Raw genomic sequence first — 22,003 nt, forward strand, 5'->3', positions numbered from 1 at the left:
CAGTGGGTTTTAATAAATGTTGCTGTAGAATGAAAAATGAACTCTTTAAAAGCTTCCTTTTCTTTCCATGAATACTCCATCAAATGAAGATGGAATTTCTAACTACTTCTAAGAAAATAATCTATATACTCCTGATTTAAACCTAGTGTCATTTGGATAGCAATAAAGTTATCATAAAGTAGAATAACTAAATTTAATAACCTAGTTGACATTTACTGAATGCTTATCTAAAGAATACTACCCAAGAAGTGTTCACTATAGAGAAAACAAATAAACAAACATAAAAAATTGGTATCAAGGAAAGGATGTTTAAGGAATGTGTCAATTAATTATACATAAAATGAACTGCAGGGAAACTATAGTTCATGGCCGAAACCACCTAGGAAAAATTCACTAATCATCAAGGTGTTGACTACAAAGATGATTAAGACAGATTTCATATTTGTATTATTCATCTAGTTTATGAAAAAATAAATTAAAAATAAACAGAATATGCTTTATAATTTAAACATGTAAATATTTTATAAATGTTCTTAATATTAACCCAATATTTAGAGTTATAGATGAGCTTTATTTAAAATATCGTTCTCATCTATTGTAGCCATGACACAGTACAAGAAACTTTTAATTTTTTTTTTTTAAAGAAACTTTTAATAAATGTTCATTTTAGGGGCGCCTGGGTGGCGCAGTCGTTAAGCATCTGCCTTCGGCTCAGGGAGTGATCCCGGCGTTCTGGGATCGAGCCCCACATCAGTCCTCTGCTAAGAGCCTGCTTCTTCCTCTCCCACTCCCCCCTGCTTGTGTTCCCTCTCTCACTGGCTGTCTCTATCTCTGTCAAATAAATAAATATAATCTTTAAAAAATAAATAAATAAAATAAAAAAATAAATGTTCATCTTAACAACTGACACTGTCCACAAAGGCACATGGTCCTTACAAATCGCTTATCAATACTATACTGAGAGTTTTTGTATTATTTGCAAATGAGGAATTCCATGGGTAAGCATGAAACTTCCTCCTTTCTTCTGAGCAAGAAAACAACCTAGACCACACAGAATCATGATAACTTCTGATATGGTACTCTAAACTAATTTCATAGAACAAAAGGTAAAAAGAATTCAGTAATTATATTTGAACAAAACAAACTGAACAATTTTAAAGAAACTCGAGAAAATTTCAGCAGCTTCTTTCTAGGAGAAAAATGCATTTTTCATACAGTGAGTATTTTTTAAAAACATTAGCCTACTGTAAAATTGTGATGTCTTAATAAACACTTGTAGAATTCATGAAAATATAATATAATCATGAGTTCTCATGAAAACATCATAAGATGTTGCTAGTATCAAACATTAATTATCCTAAAGCTTACATTAGCACAAAACATTTTACTTTTCTGTCTTGAAGAAAATAAGGTTTTGTAAAGTAATAGTAAGGAAACTAATTAAAGGTCAAATATTTGATATATTTTGAGACTAAAGCTTTTTGAAATTACCCAAGATCAAACACTTTTTTATGAATTAAAACTCCTTCAGGTTGACAATGATCATCCACTCACTTATTAATTCAAAACATTTTAACACCAGCTGCTTAACAGCAATTATGCCAGATGCTAAGAATAAAAATATGAACGAATAAAGGAATGGTCCCTGACCTCAAGAACTCACACTGTAATAGAGGACAAATACACTATTAGATCTTTTAAAACGGTTCTCTTGGGGCTCCTGGGTGGCTCAGTCGTGAAGTGTCTGCCTTTGGCTCAGGGCGTGATCCCAGGGTCCAGGGATCGAGCCCTGCATGGGAGCCTGCTTCTTCCTCTCCCACTCCCCCTGCCTGTGTTCCCTCTCTCGCTGGCTGTCTCTCAGTAATAAATAAATAAAAATCTTAAGAAATAATAAAATAAAATTGTTCTCTAAGTAACCTGATGGTACCATACAATGGAGCGGCATGGAAGGACACTGGGAGGATCACACTATACAGCAAAGCAAGAGGAGATGAGACTTATGACTGCAAAGTAGNTATACAGCAAAGCAAGAGGAGATGAGACTTATGACTGCAAAGTAGCAGGCAGGTAGGCAGGGGAGATGTACTATGTTAATGAGCACTACCTTTATCCTCTAGGAAAAAGAACAAAGTTTTTCTGGAAAAGTAATGGGAATTTCATTTTACCTTACGGATAGAAAGCTATGAAGGAAAATGGTTTTGAGGGTAGATGATACTGGGGGAAAAGAAATGAAGATCTGGGGTTCTCAGATGAGATATCAATTATACTTATTGTACCAAAAATGTATTTTTAAGTGTCCAATACAGAAATCAGAAAGTGATTTAAAAAGGCAAATTTAAGGGGCGCGTGGGTGGCTCAGTTGTTAAGCATCTGCCTTTGGCTCAGGGCGTGATCCCAGCGTTCTGGGATCGATCCCTGCATCAGGCTCCTCTGTTGGGAGCCTGCTTCTTCCTCTCCCACTCCCCCTGCTTGTGTTCCCTCTCTCGCTGGCTCTCTGTCAAGTAAATAAATAAAAGGTTTTAAAAAAATAAAAATTAAAATTAAAAAAATAAAAAGGCAAATATAAGATAAGAGAATCAAATCATTTTAAATAGTTTTACATCTTTCTAATCTATACCTTCCTATTTGTTTTTCTTGTCCTATCGCACTAAGATCTAATACAATGATAAATTGGTAAGAGTGAATAGATTTTAGGTCCAATTTTTCACCATTAAATATGAGATTCATGTTTTTGATAGATAGTATTTATCAGATTGAATGAAATCTGCCGTTTTTATCAGAAATGGACATTAAATTTTGTCAAATGATGTGTCCATGTCTACTGAAATCATCATGAGTCTTTTTATTCTGTTAATATAGTGAATTATAGTACCATTTTAGAATGAGAAACCAACTTTCTAATGTTTGGGATAAACCCCACTTGATCACAAAAAATGATGGATCCTTTTATATGTTACTATATACAATTTGATAATATTTTGTTAAATATTTAAGTCTATACTCAGATATATTTTTTTTTCAGTAACAGTTTTGTCTCATCTACATCAATATTATGCTGGCTTCCTCACGTAAGTTAGAAATTGATTCTTCAACCTCTGTTTTAGGAAAAAACTTCTATGAGAATGGTGTTCTTTCTCCTGTAAGAGTTTCATAGAAAACCATGTGGCTCTCTATGGAAGTTTTTTGATAACAAATAGGATTTCTTTAAGAGATACATAGCTATTCAGATTTTCTATTTTATACTGGGTCAGTTTGGGTAAGCATATTTAAGAAGTTTGCCAATTTTATCTAGCCAGGGGTTTATTATTTTTAATAATCATTTGCAAGTACCAACTTTTGGCTTTGTTACTTTTCTTGTTTATCTTTTTTCTGTTTCATTGATTTCTGCTCTAATGTTTATTATTTCCTTTCTTCTATTTGCTTTGGGTATAATTTGTTCTTTTTCTAGTTTGAGTGAAAACTTGACTCATTAATTTTAGATATTTCTAATATAAATATTATAGTTAAATATCCCTCTAACACTACTTCAGAAACATTTGCAAATTTTCTATTTTATTTTTTATTTTCTGCTTTAAAATATTTCCTAATTTCCCTTATGACTTCTTTGAGCTGTGTGTAATTTAGAGGTGTATTTCCAAATATATGGGCTTCTACAGCGTCTAGCTTGTGATATTTAGGATAACTGTGGTATCAGGACATACTTTGTATTATCCCAATCATTTTTAAATTTATGCACACTTAACACTCTAGCGCAGCAAGTCTCTTGGTAAGCATGCTAAGTGCTCTTGAAAAGAATGTGTTCTGCAGTCACTGAATATAGTATTCTATAAAGAACAATTAGATCAAGTGATAACTAGTGATATTCATATCATGTACCTGAGAATAGACTGAAAGATGTTACATCAATTGCTAAAAGTGGAATGTTAAAATCTTCAACTGTTACTATAGATTTGCCTATTTCTTCCTTAAGTTATTTTAATACTTAATACATTCTGAATCTCATTTCTAGGATCATAACTAATTTATGATTGTTATGTCTTCCTGATGTATTAACCAATGTTTCTTAATCCAACATTACTTCATTTTCTGACATTAAATATAGCTATTGCAGTTTTCTAATGTATATTTTTTCCTCTATTTTTCTATTCATTGACTTTCAACTTATCAGTGTCTTTTTCTTTAAAGTGAATTTCTTAGAGACAGCACATATTTGGGTCTTATTCTGAAAATCTCTGCATTTTAATTATTTAGTCTTTTACGTAATGCAGTTACTGATTAGGGCTACTATTTTCCTATTTGTTTTCTTTTTTACCATCCCTTTTTTGTCCCTCTCTGCATTTTGGGGTTATTTTTAGAATTTTATATTAGCTATATCTTTTGCATTTTGTTTAGTGGTTTTTTTCAGGTCAGCTGTCCAATAGACCTCTCTGTGGTGTTGGAATGTTATATTATTTGAACTATGCAACAATCACTAGCTACATTCAGCTATTTAACACTTAAGATATGATTAAATATACTTGAGTGACTGAATTTTTGACGTTGGTTTTAAGTAGGTTTATATAGCCACATGGTACTCTTGTCTATCATATTCCAAAACACAACTATAGAGAGGTAAGAGGAGGCTGGACTGGAAATAAATTTAGCGTACTTCATTATATACGGAGGCCATATTATTGTTTTCCATAATTTAAAAGACAGTAAAATTAAATCCCAATTCCCTAGGGAATAATATTTAGAACTACAAGCTGAGCACTAAGAATGTTTGCTATGAGTTATTTCTAGATAATTCAGTTCATGGGTTAGAGGAGTATACATTTTTTAACAGAAATTAACCAATAGTTCATACTGACATTTCTAATTCAAAGTCAAAAAAGTTAAATAAAATCCCAACCTTATAACAGAAATAGATATATTTTCTAGGGATTAAAATTAATGTTGTTTCACTTCATGTACAATTTAAGAATCTTGAAATTACATAATTTGTATACTAATACCATTTGCTTACCCTGTGAGGTAGAGGTGTCATATATATTATCTCTAAGTATAAAATATATCCCGCTATATGTCATAGCTTTCTTTTAAATAGTCCTATGAATTAAGAGAAAAACAGGGTTTTTCTAAAAGATTTTATTTATTTGAGAGACAGTACGCGCAAGCACACATGAGCAAGGAGTAGTGGCAAAGGGATAGGGAGAGAGAGAATTCCAAGCAGGTGCTAACTGAGCATGAGCCTGACAGAAGGCTCAGATTTCACGTCCCTGAGACATGACATGAGCCGAAATCAAGACTCAGACNATGTGTCCATGTCTACTGAAATCATCATGAGTCTTTTTATTCTGTTAATATAGTGAATTATAGTACCATTTTAGAATGAGAAACCAACTTTCTAATGTTTGGGATAAACCCCACTTGATCACAAAAAATGATGGATCCTTTTATATGTTACTATATACAATTTGATAATATTTTGTTAAATATTTAAGTCTATACTCAGATATATTTTTTTTTCAGTAACAGTTTTGTCTCATCTACATCAATATTATGCTGGCTTCCTCACGTAAGTTAGAAATTGATTCTTCAACCTCTGTTTTAGGAAAAAACTTCTATGAGAATGGTGTTCTTTCTCCTGTAAGAGTTTCATAGAAAACCATGTGGCTCTCTATGGAAGTTTTTTGATAACAAATAGGATTTCTTTAAGAGATACATAGCTATTCAGATTTTCTATTTTATACTGGGTCAGTTTTGGTAAGCATATTTAAGAAGTTTGCCAATTTTATCTAGCCAGGGGTTTATTATTTTTAATAATCATTTGCAAGTACCAACTTTTGGCTTTGTTACTTTTCTTGTTTATCTTTTTTCTGTTTCATTGATTTCTGCTCTAATGTTTATTATTTCCTTTCTTCTATTTGCTTTGGGTATAATTTGTTCTTTTTCTAGTTTGAGTGAAAACTTGACTCATTAATTTTAGATATTTCTAATATAAATATTATAGTTAAATATCCCTCTAACACTACTTCAGAAACATTTGCAAATTTTCTATTTTATTTTTTATTTTCTGCTTTAAAATATTTCCTAATTTCCCTTATGACTTCTTTGAGCTGTGTGTAATTTAGAGGTGTATTTCCAAATATATGGGCTTCTACAGCATCTAGCTTGTGATATTTAGGATAACTGTGGTATCAGGACATACTTTGTATTATCCCAATCATTTTTAAATTTATGCACACTTAACACTCTAGCGCAGCAAGTCTCTTGGTAAGCATGCTAAGTGCTCTTGAAAAGAATGTGTTCTGCAGTCACTGAATATAGTATTCTATAAAGAACAATTAGATCAAGTGATAACTAGTGATATTCATATCATGTACCTGAGAATAGACTGAAAGATGTTACATCAATTGCTAAAAGTGGAATGTTAAAATCTTCAACTGTTACTATAGATTTGCCTATTTCTTCCTTAAGTTATTTTAATACTTAATACATTCTGAATCTCATTTCTAGGATCATAACTAATTTATGATTGTTATGTCTTCCTGATGTATTAACCAATGTTTCTTAATCCAACATTACTTCATTTTCTGACATTAAATATAGCTATTGCAGTTTTCTAATGTATATTTTTTCCTCTATTTTTCTATTCATTGACTTTCAACTTATCAGTGTCTTTTTCTTTAAAGTGAATTTCTTAGAGACAGCACATATTTGGGTCTTATTCTGAAAATCTCTGCATTTTAATTATTTAGTCTTTTACACATAATGCAGTTACTGATTAGGGCTACTATTTTCCTATTTGTTTTCTTTTTTACCATCCCTTTTCTGTCCCTCTCTGCATTTTGGGGTTATTTTTAGAATTTTATATTAGCTATATCTTTTGCATTTTATTTAGTGGTTTTTTTCAGGTCAGCTGTCCAATAGACCTCTCTGTGGTGTTGGAATGTTATATTATTTGAACTATGCAACAATCACTAGCTACATTCAGCTATTTAACACTTAAGATATGATTAAATATACTTGAGTGACTGAATTTTTGACGTTGGTTTTAAGTAGGTTTATATAGCCACATGGTACTCTTGTCTATCATATTCCAAAACACAACTATAGAGAGGTAAGAGGAGGCTGGACTGGAAATAAATTTAGCGTACTTCATTATATACGGAGGCCATATTATTGTTTTCCATAATTTAAAAGACAGTAAAATTAAATCCCAATTCCCTAGGGAATAATATTTAGAACTACAAGCTGAGCACTAAGAATGTTTGCTATGAGTTATTTCTAGATAATTCAGTTCATGGGTTAGAGGAGTATACATTTTTTAACAGAAATTAACCAATAGTTCATACTGACATTTCTAATTCAAAGTCAAAAAAGTTAAATAAAATCCTAACCTTATAACAGAAATAGACATATTTTCTAGGGATTAAAATTAATGTTGTTTCACTTCATGTAAAATTTAAGAATCTTGAAATTACATAATTTGTATACTAATACCATTTGCTTACCCTGTGAGGTAGAGGTGTCATATATATTATCTCTAAGTATAAAATATATCCCGCTATATGTCATAGCTTTCTTTTAAATAGTCCTATGAATTAAGAGAAAAACAGGGTTTTTCTAAAAGATTTTATTTATTTGAGAGACAGTACGCGCAAGCACACATGAGCAAGGAGTAGTGGCAAAGGGATAGGGAGAGAGAGAATTCCAAGCAGGTGCTAACTGAGCATGAGCCTGACAGAAGGCTCAGATTTCACGTCCCTGAGACATGACATGAGCCGAAATCAAGACTCAGACGCTTAATGGACTGAGTCACCTCGGCACCCCAACAGGCTTTTTTATACTCACTCACCTACTTGCAATTTCTTTTCAGTCTGAAAATCCAAATGTCCTTCGGCCTGAAGAAATTCCTTTAGTGTTAAATAAAATGCAGGACTGCTGAAAAGTATTTTCTTAGCCTTTAAAGTTTATTTTACTTTTATCCTTGAGTATTTTTGCGGGATACAGAATTCTAGGTTGACTGAGCTTCCCCCTTTCAGCACATTAAAGATGCTCTATTATCTTCTGGCCTCTACAGTTTCCAATGAGACATCAGCACAACTTTCTGCCGTTCCCCTGTATGTTGAATTTCCATGGTTTCCTTCAAAATTTTCCCTTTATCTTTAGTTTTCAGCAGTTTGTATGTCTCTAATGAGCCTTGCTGTGCTTTCCTTTGGATTTTCATTCTTTGCATATTCTTCCTTGGGATTCACTAAGTTTCTTGATCTATAAATTTACGTTATTCAAGATATTTGGAAATTCAGCTTTTGTTCAATATCTTTCTGTCCCACTCCCTTTCTCTTCCATTTCTGATATACTAATCGAACTTTTGATAAGGTCTCTCAAATCACAGTAGCATTCCCTAGTTTTTCTCTCTGCTCTTCAGATTATATAGCTTCTCTTGATCTATCCCAAGTTCATGCTAATTGTTCTGTCATATTCAAATATTCTATTAAGCCCATCTAGAAAATTATTTCAGATAAGGTAGTTTAGTTCTAGAATTTCTATCTGGGGGCGCCTGGGTGGCACAGCGGTTAAGCGTCTGCCTTCGGCTCAGGGCGTGATCCCAGCACTGTGGGATCGAGCCCCACATCAGGCTCCTCTGCTATGAGCCTGCTTCTTCCTCTCCCACTCCCCCTGCTTGTGTTCCCTCTCTCGCTGGCTGTCTCTATCTCTGTCAAATAAATAAATAAAATCTTAAAAAAAAAAAAAAGAATTTCTATCTGGTTCTTTTATATGGCTTCTATTTCTTTACTACAATTTCCAGTTTGTTTATTCATTACAAGAATATTTTCCTTTCCATGTTACTTATAACAACTCCTTCAAAATTCTTGTAAATAATTCCAATTTCTTCATCATTTCAATCTCTATTAGTTGCCTTCTTCTGGGTGTGAATCACATTTCTCTTATTCTTCATATGTCTAGTAATTATGGACTATATCCAATACATTGTGAAAGATATATTCCCCAATGCTGATTTTAATTTAACAGTTAACATGGCAAATTCAAACTCTAAACTCTGACCTTTGTGGTAAGAGCATCTCTATCTGTTAAGCCTGAGTTCAGGGGAGAGTCTTATATTTGCATAGCATACACAAAAAGTTTAAGTGCCCCCTATGTACATCTCTCCTTTCCAGAGACCACCTTCCATTTTCCAACTTCTGTGTAGCCCCAAAGCTTCTCTCCTGCTTTTTCAAACTTGTCAGGGTATGGATATCTGTCTGTGGAGCACCACCTGGTGCTTGTCCTCAGAAAGTCTGTTAAATCCAGAATCTCAAGCAGTGCCATCTTTTCATCTGCATACTGACTCTCTTTTTTTTTTTTTTTTTCTCTTTTTAGCCATTCCAGTTGATTTTTTAAGTCATTTTTCCAGAGTTTGTGTTTTCCACTGGAGGGAACTAGCATACCATTACAGAAAGTAGAATTTCATTTTTTAAATAATTTTATGACATACTTTGAAACTTTCCCAGGCTTCCACAAAGTCAAAGTCAGGAATCCTCAAGTCATTTAACTTTAGTGAAATTTGGGAAACATCAAATACATAAAAGCCACTGAACTGTAACAGAACATTGTATAGGTACTTCAGAATTTCTCTTTTTTGGAGCATTATTCTAAATCATAGGATCTTCCTTCTGCCCACTCCTCCTTCAAATAATCCTGACAATTTTCTATTAGATTTAAACCCAAGGGCAAAAAGCTTCCTTTTTTTTTTTTTTTTTTGCTTTAGTTGATTGGTCTTTGTTTTAGGGTTTTGGTGGGGGGAGGGAGGTTGTTTTTTCATAGCATGTCTGGTGTGTATTCTCTTCATTAAGAGAAAAATTACAAAAATATTGTGAGAGGAAAACATCTTTGCAAAATGCAATTCCCTTTGAACACTGGTAGTTCTAGCCACTTATGTTGAAAACAAAAAAATTAGAAATGAAATAAAGGAGAGAAGAGAAAGTTAGGAAAAGCTGCTGGTTGTAACTGAATATATATAAAGTAAGGATGAAGTAATTTTTGAGAGAGATACTCAGATCATTCCCTACCTTTTGACAGCTCCGGTCAATAGGATCCACTGGAGTAGATCTGGGATGAGTTATTCTAACATCATCTCTTCCACATTCCAGATTGGCCCATAATTCAGTTATAAGTGTATTAATAAACCCTAAGAAGAATTATTTTACATCATATTTACAGTATACTATTTCTATGGAATATAGAAAAAGACATAATTATCCCTCTGACAAGATTCATCCAAAAGACAAAAGACATATACTTGTATCTTGCATAAGAAATAACCTCTCACCTTCGTAGAAATTATATCTCCTGCTATTCATTATACCTTCATGATACCTCATTGTCATAAAACTGCATAATAACTAAATTCTGAGACACTATTTCCCTGAAGAACTGAATTTTGAGTCTACGTATTTATTCCTTAGCCAATAACATTGAGCATGTTTTTCTGAAAAATAAGATTTACACTTTACTCTGCAAATGGGCCAACAATGAAAGGCAGCTGAAAGGTGGTATGTACGTACATTGTGCGTGCATGCATGCGTGTGTGTGTGTGTAGGAGGTATCAGGAGGCAGGGTAGGCATTTAAATAGTGTGTGTTCCTTATTCTAATATCGCTTTTCTGGTAATTCTTATGCTTAAAACAATTCTTCCCTTCACACAACTTCTGGCTCAATACAGTTGAAATTCTCATGAGTCAGATACTATATATCTAAATGAAAGTGATTATTAAGGTTGACTATTAAATTCTTTTATGAAGAATCAAATTACATTAAAAAAGCATAAGACAGAACATCTAATCATAAAGTTAGTAAGTTCGTAATAACATTAGAGCAGAAAGGCTTGTGTGATATAAGAGAAAAAATATGGGCTCTGAAATCAAGAATATCAGTGTTGAAATTATAAACCTGCCCGCTCAGTAGTTGTATGTCCTTAAACAAATCCCTTGACTTCTTAGAGCATCAGTTCCCCCTTTTGAAAACCGAAACAGTGCTATATTTGAGGGTTCTCATGAAGTATAAATGGGATGATATATGTAGGATTACTAATATTGTACCCCAAGACATCATATGAACTCAAGTAGTGTTAGTCTTCTTTCCATTGCCTTGTAAAATAACTACATTTAATCCTCTGATAAGAAGCTTGATATCATGAGGCTTAGACACTTAATGATTTGACCAACAGGGAAATCTGAGATTAAATCTAGTCTCCAAATGCTTCCACTAATGTGCCTCTAGTATGGCAATATATTAGATTTTATACTGAGTAGAAGAATAAATAAGTTGTTCAGTTTAGGACAACTTCTACCAAGAAACATGTTTCATAATTCAAGTACTCCAAATTAGTTTAGCCAAAAAGTTTTTAAGATATATTATAATAAAATGTTTTCATTTAAGAAGAGAATTAGTTGTGGTCAGTGTAAGCTTCGAAAAAAAGAATCACAGCATCTCTATTAGAAGTATGTCTTGTCTCTGGTTCAGGGTTCAGATAACCTTAAGATATACTAAGTTAGTAATGTTTAAACTTCTTAAAAATCCAATCTATAGTAGATAATACATGCTCATTGCAAAGACAGTGGTGAAAGCTAAGTGGTGAGAGGGAAGCTTTCAAGAAGCAAAAGAGGAAGAAGGGGAGTAAGGAAATGGATGTATGAATATATGGTAACTACTGTGGTTGTAAATTTTGAAGCTTATACAGACCACTAAAACTGAGCATTAAGAAATCCTATAAGACTTAAAAAAATAAAAAAGAAGAAAAGAAAAGAAAAGAAAGAAAAGAAAAGAAAAGAAAAGAAAAGAAAAGAAATCCTATAAAATTCAGATGTACCGAAAGGATGATATCCTTTTGATTTATAAGATGAAGACAACTTCCTAAAGCATCAAGTACTTCTCAGTTTAATTCATTACGTTCCATTGTTCTCAGAAAAGAGCACAAGGCTGTGTGTATATATATATATCTTGCAAGGGGAAAAAAATTCCATTGCAATTTCATGGAAGAGAAAAAAATAAAGGAAACCCTGTAACTATCCCTTACCTATGCCCTAACTTGGGAAAAAGAACTTTAGAGTAAATATCCTGAGAGCTGATCATGCCAATTAAATTTTCTATTGGCTTACTCATTTTATTTAAAATAATTAGAATTCTAATTAAAAGGAAAAACTTACCTGAACTTTGTAGTGCTATTGCACCTGCTGCTGTTGATGCCACTTGTGTTACCAAAACTCCATAGCCAAACTTTTTATGCCTGCTGATCTAATAACATAAGTAAGGAACAATGAAAAGCAGGAAAACATAAAATGCTAATATTTATTTACATGTTACATGTAGAGTTACTGATTATTCTTATTAGAATACTACACATTCTTGGGGCGCCTGGGTGGCACAGCGGTTAAGCGTCTGCCTTCGGCTCAGGGAGTGATCCCGGCATTATGGGATTGAGCCCCACATCAGGCTCCTCCGCTATGAGCCTGCTTCTTCCTCTCCCACTCCCCCTGCTTGTATTCCCTCTCTCGCTGGCTGTCTCTATCTCTGTCAAATAAATAAATAAATAAAATCTTAAAAAAAAAAAGAATACTACACATTCTTTCAGCTAAAGATAATGAACAGCAAAACAAACTCAAACACCCTATCAATGAGTTAATATTTTTGATAATCTTATTTCACATATAGGTTCTGGCCCCAGCCTTAAATTTAAGTAGCTTTTTGCCTTGAACAAATCACTTCTCTCTCTAGGTCTAAGTCTCTTCATACATAAAATAAGGGACTTTGACCAGATGAAGATTAACATATTGCCTTCCAACTTTAAATTCTATTATTTTATTCCTTAGGTTAGTTCTTCAATAATAAATTTCCTCATTAATAAATCTATACTGACTGCCAGTTGAACTATATTTGTAAATAATCAAAAAACTTTAAAAAATAGTATCTTCTCAATGGCAATTATTTTTAGAGGAAAGTGATATTTTTTTTACCTAAGGTAATTATATATATTTTTTACAAACAAACACAAAGAATCTTCATCATTAACACACAGGTTTCTAAGCAGTGTTGTAGAAGACCTTGGATAATCTGTTATGTCACAAAGAGAGTACTATACATATATTCATAGTAAAGCACAGAAGTATCGCTCTTGGCAGGAAACAATATGGAAGTAACAGACATTAAAAAAAAAATATTCCTCCTTCTCAGATCTTAGTTATGACCAGGTTGGCTAATGAAATGGTTGACTTCTAAACAAAGCTAACCATTTACAATTTATATTTTATTCACATTTCATTAAAAGAATCTGTTTTAATCAAATTTTAAAAATATAAACTGTACATTAGTTTTGAGGGCAAAAAAATGCAGAAAGGAACTAAAAGATCATGGGAAAGAATTAAATTTCTTCAATTTTCTGCTATTCATCTCTTCATAAGTTTGCCTTCCTTTTCCAATTTTATTACTCATATTTTCCACTTTCCTTAATTTACCATACATTATTTCTATAGTTAGATGACACAGAGGCACAAATACATGAATGTCTTTTTCCTGCTTGCCCACTTCCATAATAACTGAAAAAACACCTTTCTCATCAGTCATCCCCACTGACCCTGCTGATTTTGATACTAGCAGCCACAGGAGCCTCCCAAATTCACATTAAGTACTGAAAAGGAAGAGGCAAAGAAAAACTTCAGAGAAGTTAGAGATGCTTTATTAAAGTAAGACTTAGCTTTCAGGAACACTGTCAAAGACAAATTTGAGCTCTAGTCTTGCTGCTTTCAGTAACTAGATGTGTGAGCATTCACAGATCATTTAATCAAGCCTGGGTCTCTACTTTCTCCTCAGCAAAATTAAGGAGATGGCCTAGTGGCTTTCTTATAAGATACCAGAGAATCTAAAATTTAAAAAAATGTCCTGAGTAACATAAAACACCATTAAAGTATTGTATCATATTATAAGGTTGTGAGTTACTAAGATTGAGGGAACAGTATCTTCTATTACAACCACCATTGTAGTACGAAGGAAGACTAGAGTTTTTTTATATTCATAAATGTTAAAACAATGACATCTAGTCCTGATATCACAGTGGCAAAAGTTGTGTATGCGTAGCCTCAAGCATCTGATGAGAAAGAAAAATGTCTCTGAATTGCCTGAATATTTTCAAAAATGTAAAATAAATAAATAAATAAAACCCCCAAATAGTTAACTAAGTACACAAGGAATACAAACTCACCATCAGAGAAATTCATATTAAAATGACAAATTCATTTATGTAAACTTAAAACTCCCAATAAACTTAAATATTTACTATGGTCTGAATGTTTGTGTCCCTTCAAAACTCATATGTTGAAATCCTAAACCCCAAAGGTGATGTAGTAAATGGGACCTTGATTATATCATGAGGTGGGGAGTCCCCATGAATGGGATTAGTACTCTTAAAAAAAGATCCCAGAGAGCTCCCATGTGAGGATACAATGAGACATCTATGACCAGAAGAGGGCCCTCCCCTGACCACACTGGCATCCTGATCATGGACTTCCAGCCTCCAGAACTATGAGCAATAAATTTCTGCTGTTTATAAACCACCCAATCTATGCTATTTTAACAGCCTAAATGGACTAAGACAATATCTGACAAGAAATATACACACCCCCAGGATATTACACATATTAAACACATTAGCATGGAAGCCTGGGGTAGAGGGATGCATGCCGGTTGAAATGGAACTGTGATCAGAAATGACAGGGGAATAAAATTAAACAAGACAAACATCTTACATGGACAGATGAAGACAGCATGCCATAAACTGAGGCGTGTAAATAAGTTCTCTAAATTTGAGGTCCATTTAAATAAGAACAACAAAAACACATCTGTACATACAAACCTAGTATCATAAACCCATGAACTAATGTTCACATGTTTTATTTGTGAAGGGATGCTCAGGGCCCTCCCTCATAAACTACTTACTCTTCACAGGCAAAAACTCTAAGTTATTTATGCTTTTACAGGCTTAGGCAAAAGCAGGAAATTAGAACTGAACAACAAATAAAATGGTATTAAAACCTGGTAAACTAGTAACATCAATATACAACAGCTGCCAGAAACAAAGAAGACACTTTTAAAAGAATACATATGATCCTAAAAAGCCAAGAAATTCAGGGATGTTTATACTATGACAGCAAAAAGCTGAATACGCCTCAGTGAACTTCTGAGAAAGGGCTAAATTATACTTTACATTTTATTTAATGGTATCAGTAAAATCCCTCTACAAATATTTTTTTTAAATTGAGGACTAACTTCTTATTAACATGTACATTTAGACCCAATAAGGTTGGTTTCTCCTCTCCTGAAATTCCACCCAGTTTTAGTGTAACCAGATGTTTATTATATTTATAACACATCTGGACGATTAACTATATTTTTCAATTCCATCTGGTTGCTTCCCATCCTGTAAACATATCCATAGATAGCAACATAAACTCTAATGCTTTCCTGAAAAAATATCAAGCTAAATATTACAATTCTATATGGCTTTTTAATTGAGGTTTAATAACCTCTTCACGCAGAGAAGAGAGAATGATGTTCTTAATGACCTTTACAGCAACAAAAATTCTTTTTGCTGGTGGCAGATGGTAATTCATACCTGTAATTTTTTTGCATATCGGTCGAACATAAATGTCACACATTCGTTGATGGCACCTGTTCTTTGAAGAAACAGTAGTCCTTTGGGAGTGGCAGCAAAATTTAGTAAATCATCTAACAAATTCTCTTCCCAAGCCATACTGAAACAGGTAAAAGAAAGGTATGCATTTCTTTATTACATTCAAAACTGAAAAGAAAATATTCAGCTTAACACTGCTGATAAACTTATAGAGTACATAAAAGTACATTTTAAAAAATAAGATAGGGACGCCTGGGTGGCACAGCGGTTGAGCGTCTGCCTTCGGCTCAGGGCGTGACCCCAGCGTTCTGGGATCGAGCCCCACATCAGGCTCTTCCGCTATGAGCCTGCTTCTTCCTCTCCCACTCCCCCTGCTTGTGTTCAATCTCTCTCGCTGGCTGTCTCTATCTCTGTCAAATAAATAAATAAATAAATAAATAAATAAATAAATAAAAATCTAAAAAATAAATAAATAAAAAATAAGATAAAAAGTATGGTTTCTTTGATAGTGAGTTTTTATTATTTTACTTTCTATCTCAATAATTTTCTTTCACTTTAATCGAATATTAACTACAGATGTCAGCATTTTTATTACATCTGGGTTCTCTCATCTTCGCTTTAATTTCATTCTCTTCTCCTACCATAATTCTGCTGGGCCTGGAGTCCCCAGGTCCCAACTCTTCATTATTTCTTTTTTTTTTTTTAAAGATTTTATTTATTTATTCGACAGAGATAGAGATAGCCAGTGAGAGAGGGAACACAAGCAGGGGGAGTGGGAGAGGAAGAAGCAGGCTCATAGCGGAGGAGCCTGATGTGGGGCTCGATCCCACAACGCCGGGATCACGCCCTGAGCCGAAGGCAGATGCTTAACCGCTGTGCCACCCAGGCGCCCCCCAACTCTTCATTATTTCTATGCTTTCTTTTCATTACAGAGTATCTGTCTTCCAACACTCTAAAGTGTTATCAGGCACAGTATCTTTATTTTCACAGGTTTTTAATTTTACTTTTCAGAATGACATTTTTTTTCCTCAAAATACTTCTAAAAGGAAGGCCAATAGCATTCTCCAGAGAAGAAGTCTGAAACATTCAGAAGACACAGTTAATCGGAGAGTCAGAGCTAGAAATATGGAAATGTAGGAAGGGATATGAGCATTTCATTCAGAAGTACCAAAAGGAGGAAATGTACTACCTACGGGATAGTCCTAGTTGTCTGGAAAGAAACTTTGGATATAAAAATAGGCCAAAAACCAATATCTACATATATAGTGAAACTGTGAGTATGGAGATGTGTGCCATTTTCCCTCCAAGGAAGTGTGAGAAGTCTGTTTTGAAAAGGATTGTAAAGAAATCTGAAATCCAGGACTTTTCTGATGAATAAAAGAATGATTAGTACATGTTTTGACACATATCCCTCTGTACCAATTACAAAGCAATGGCCAAAGATATAACCATGTTTAAGTAACAAATTCTACCACGGACAGAGAACAGAAACACAAAGAAATGGAACTCTACTTTTAAGGTAAATGCAGGCAATGAAAACCAAATTTAGTTCCAATGGGATATAAAAGACTAACGGAATTATATATGAGACACAAGACCAGTGCTAGGCTCACTGCTTAAGACCTAGGACTGGGTAAGACTAATAAAAATAATACATATGTAACTGAATTAAAATAAAATATATATATTTAAAAAATATTACATATAACAAAATGCTTATATATGTATAACACAGGCTCTAAAAGTGGGGCTTTGACAAGCCATAAGCGTAGGGCAACAGGAAGACAGACAGATCCTCATTTCTAGAAATAAGCATATGATCAATTTATTTCCTAGTTCTTTAGTTGTGTCTGTGATATCTAATCAACACTGACAGGAGCCTCAAAATGCCAATACAATATTTATTTAAAACATGACCATAAAGAGAAAAACCATAAAACTGGACAGGAAGAAATGAACATAAAAACTTAAGTAGGGAAAAACAGTAAGGGAAGAGGGAGAAAAGTAGGGAAGGAAACAAACAAAAAAGACTCTCAAAAATAAATTCCCAAACTTTAAAAGATATCTAAAGCCAAAAGCTAGCAGAATCAACACTTACCAAATGAATCCATTCCAGCTGAAATAATTTTCAGAAATAATGACTAAAATAAATTTATGGTACTCAAAGGAAGCTTTTACATTTTTCTATTAAAACTGAAGCAAAGAGCAAAAGGGAATTAAAACAGGTACACTTTTTTAAAAAGAACCACTGGGGGGGCACCTGGGTGGCACAGCGGTTAAGTGTCTGCCTTCAGCTCAGGGCGTGATCCCAGCGTTACGGGATTGAGCCCCACATCAGGCTCCTCTGCTATGAGCCTGCTTCTTCCTCTCCCACTCCCCCTGCTTGTGTTCCCTCTCTCACTGGCTGTCTCTATCTCTGTCAAATAAATAAGTAAAATCTTTAAAAAAAAAAAAAAAAAAAGAACCACTGGAAAATTTGGAAAATAAAGAACATAGCCACTTAAACACTCACAAGGAACTACTGAATGGCATATAAGTAAGAAATAAACGTTTAACAGATGAAACATAGAACACAGACTGAAAGGCCTCAATATATATCAAATAAAAGCAGTAAAAGAGAATGAAAGGAATATTTAAAAAGATAAGAATTCTCTAGATTTGAGGAAAGACACTAGTTCAAAAAAAGCAAAAACAAAAACAGAAAACAAAACCACATAAATTATAAGCTATGAAAAAGATATGACCTATAAGAGAAAGGTGATTATATTAACAGATTTATCAGTTACTACTTATTCCAGAAGAAAATGGAGTAATAGCTTGAAATACTGATGAGAAATAATTACCTATCAAAACTTTTATACCCAGCTAAACTATCAACTATTCTTAACAGTGAGGGTGAGGGGTGCCTGGGTGGCTCAGTCAATAGCATTGGACTCTTGATTTCAGCTGGGGTCATGATCTCTGGGTCATGGGATCAAGCCCTGCATCCAGCTCCAAGTCAGCTTGGGATCTCTCTCTCCCTCTCCTTCTGCCCCTTTCTTTCCCCCCCCCCCTGCCAAAAAAATCTTAAAAAAAAAAAAAAAAAAGTGAGGGTGAGACAGAGAGTGGGGGTGGGGATGGAGAGAACAAATACATTAAGGGGTGGGTTTGTGGGTTGGAGGGAAAATAGTCATTTTCAGACAGAAAGAGAGTATCAGTTAACTACTCTCAAATCCTTGAAGAACAATTAAAGGAAAACTATTTGGAAACTTAAAAATATACTTCATTAGGGAGGAAAAGGTGAACCTATAAGAAAGAATGGGCTACAAGTTTCAACAAATGGCAAAAATAATAAATGTCTACAAATTTAATAACTGACTGAAAATAGGTGCTTCCAATAAGAACACAAAGTTAAGGTTTTTCAAGCAAAGACAGGTTATGGGTTTAACTGACCCTGTACGTCACAAAATCTCAACCAACATAAAAGCGTACACATACCATGCAATCCAGGTTCTCTGAAAATATAAATTAATTATAAATCAACGGTTTAAAAAAAAGAAATAGTAAAAATAACTGTTTGAAATAAGTGTATTGCAAATATTTCATGGATTAAAGAGTAAAATCAAAATAGAAAGTTCTTAAAATATTTAAATGAGCTTAATAAGAAAATGCTACATATCAAAATGTATTAAACTTAGTATGGCCGATGTAGATTGCTTCTCTCACCATCCATTTTCATTCCCCTTTTCGTTAACTTTCCTGTACTACAGAAATGAGGGAAGGAGAGACGATGAAAAGGAGAGGGAGAGAGATGAAAAGAGCATTATCAAAACAAAAACCTGGTCTTTGTATAAACTAATGCAATAAAGTAGTTAAAGGGGGAAAAGGCCATAAAATACTGAGGCTCAAAAAAATTACAGCTAAAGAATTTCTTTAATCATACAAGAATACTTTGAACAAGTTAACAAAAATGTATCTATTTAGATTAAAAAAGGTAATATTTTTAGAAAATATAATCAAGTCTCTGAAACACAAACAAAAAACCTGAATAACCATTAGCCATTAAAGAAACAGTATTTTAAAGTCTACCTTGACTCCCACCCCCCAAATAAAACAACACAGGCAAAAAAAACTTACAGGTTGCATCCCATAATTCTGAAAAATTACAGAGAATTGACATAATTTAGTTTATCTTTTCTGCCACTATCTCAGCATTTAATTATCTTTCAATTATACAGAAGATACTGTTTCAAAATGTAAAATCCAAGCCACTGAATTTGTTTATTGGTGCTGGGATAAGGGCAATGGCAAAGAATACACGGTTTTGTTAGCTTATAAGAACTCCATTCTTTGAATGGTTAGATATTATGGAGGGCTAGACACTTTCATGGAAATTGAGTTTTAGGTGTTTATTTATTTGAGATCACTGGCTGAGTTTTACAGATTAAAGACCCCCCCACCCCCAACTTTACTTCACCCTCTAGTTTTCTAAAGGCCCCTTGATGATTGGTTGGGGCAAATTGGGCACCTTGTTGTCCCTCTGATTACATTCTTCTCTATGGTTGCCCTAATGATGATCCTACATAGCTTGTCATAACTATTAATCAACCAAACCAGCATGGTAGTAATTGGAGTTGAGACTGCAATTCAAAGTCTAGATTTAAAAGACACCAATCCCCTATGATGACTATATGAATACTTCCATCTTCTCTGTAGTAAACATCAATAAATGGAAGGATAGAGGGGAAATTTCTAACATACGCTATCAGAATATATAAGATCAAAATACCTAACAATAGTCTATCAGAGGCTCAAAATAAGAATTTTAGCAACTTACTCTTAATTTTACCTTTATCGTATCAGTCTTACTATTGGTGTCATTACTTAGAAACTATTATCTAGGGCTAGAAGTGTTATTAATTTATTCACTGATTCAAGAAAGTTATCAGGAATGGGAGAAGATAATTGGAAATGATATATCTGATAAAGGATTAGTATCCAAAATACATAAAGAACTTATACAACTCAATACCCTCGAAAAAATATTCCAATTAAAAAATGGGCAGAAGACAACAAGAAAAGACATTTCATAAAAGAAGATATACAGATGGCCAAAAGACACATGAAGAGATGTTCAACATCATCAGGGAAATGCAAATCAAAACCACAATGAGATATCACCTCACACCTGTTATCATGGTTAAAATGAAAAACACAAGAAACAAGTGTTGGCGAGGATGTGGAGAAAAAGGGACCCTTGTGCACTGTTGGTGGGAACACAAACTGGTGCAGCCACTATGGAAAACAGTATGGAGGTCCCTCAAAAAATTAAGAATAGATCTACCATATGATCCAGTAATTCCACTACTGGGTATTTACCCAAAAATCACAAAAACACTAATTTAAAAAGATATGTACCTCTATGTTTATTGCAGCATTATTTACAATAGCCAAACATGGAAGCAGCCAAAGTGTCCATCGTTAGATGAATGAAGAAGTGGTATGTATGTATGTATGTGTGTGTGTGTGTGTATGCATATGCACACACACACACAATGGAATAGTACTTAGCCAAAAAGAGAATGAAATCATGCTTTTGGCAATAACATGAATGGAGCTACAAAGTATAATGCTAAATGAAATATGTCAACTGGAAAAAGACAAATACCATGTAATTTCAAACATATGTGGAATTTAAGAAATAAAATAAATGAACAAAACAAAAAAAAAAAAAGACAAACCAAAAAGCAGACTCTTAATTATACAGAACAAAGAGACGGTTACCAGAGGGGAGGCAGGCAGCAGGATGGGTGAAATAGGTGAAGGGGTTTAAGAGTACACTTATCATGATGAGCACTGAGTAATGTATAGAATTGTTGAATCACTTCACTGTATACATGAAACTAATATAACACTCACTGTATGTTAATTATGCTGGAATTAAAAAAAAAAGGATAAGAAACATGTTAAGAATCTGCTAGGTACTGGCATTAGGATAGTCTAGTTTACTGACCTGGATGGTTTTACACTCAAGTTTTACCAAATTACAAAGGAACAAATAATGTCTATCTTATACTAACTTCTCAATTAACATAAAAGAACAAAAAACACTCAACTCTATGAGCTAATTTAATTTTGACAATGAAAATGAAATCAACAGTTCTGATTCTATATTATCAAAAACCCTATTAAATCTTTTGTTTCTAAGACATTAGTATCATATGTTGAGGGAACCTCCTTTTCCCCCAGAATCAAGTTTCTACATGGAGCACATTCCTCAGTTTAACCCTACCAAATTACTTACTCCTCCCATGGAAGAAGGGACTCAGGAGATTTGGAGAATGACCTAAGCATGTCT

At 33.6% G+C, this 22,003-nt stretch overlaps 1 protein-coding gene across 1 annotated transcript in view; it reads right to left on the bottom strand.

Annotated features, from left to right (window-relative positions):
* The window catches only part of TBC1D32 (TBC1 domain family member 32), a 164,797-nt gene that overhangs the window by 115,737 nt on the left and 27,057 nt on the right, over positions 1–22,003 (bottom strand). The window contains exons 8-10 of the mRNA XM_034670774.1: positions 15,649–15,787; positions 12,191–12,278; positions 10,056–10,174 (exon numbers count right to left, since the gene is read on the bottom strand). Coding sequence (XP_034526665.1) covers positions 10,056–10,174; positions 12,191–12,278; positions 15,649–15,787 — 346 coding nt within the window. The remainder of the gene's footprint in view (positions 1–10,055; positions 10,175–12,190; positions 12,279–15,648; positions 15,788–22,003) is intronic.

The sequence above is a fragment of the Ailuropoda melanoleuca genome, chromosome 10 (genome assembly GCF_002007445.2).
Source record: "Ailuropoda melanoleuca isolate Jingjing chromosome 10, ASM200744v2, whole genome shotgun sequence".
Taxonomy (NCBI): domain Eukaryota; kingdom Metazoa; phylum Chordata; class Mammalia; order Carnivora; family Ursidae; genus Ailuropoda; species Ailuropoda melanoleuca.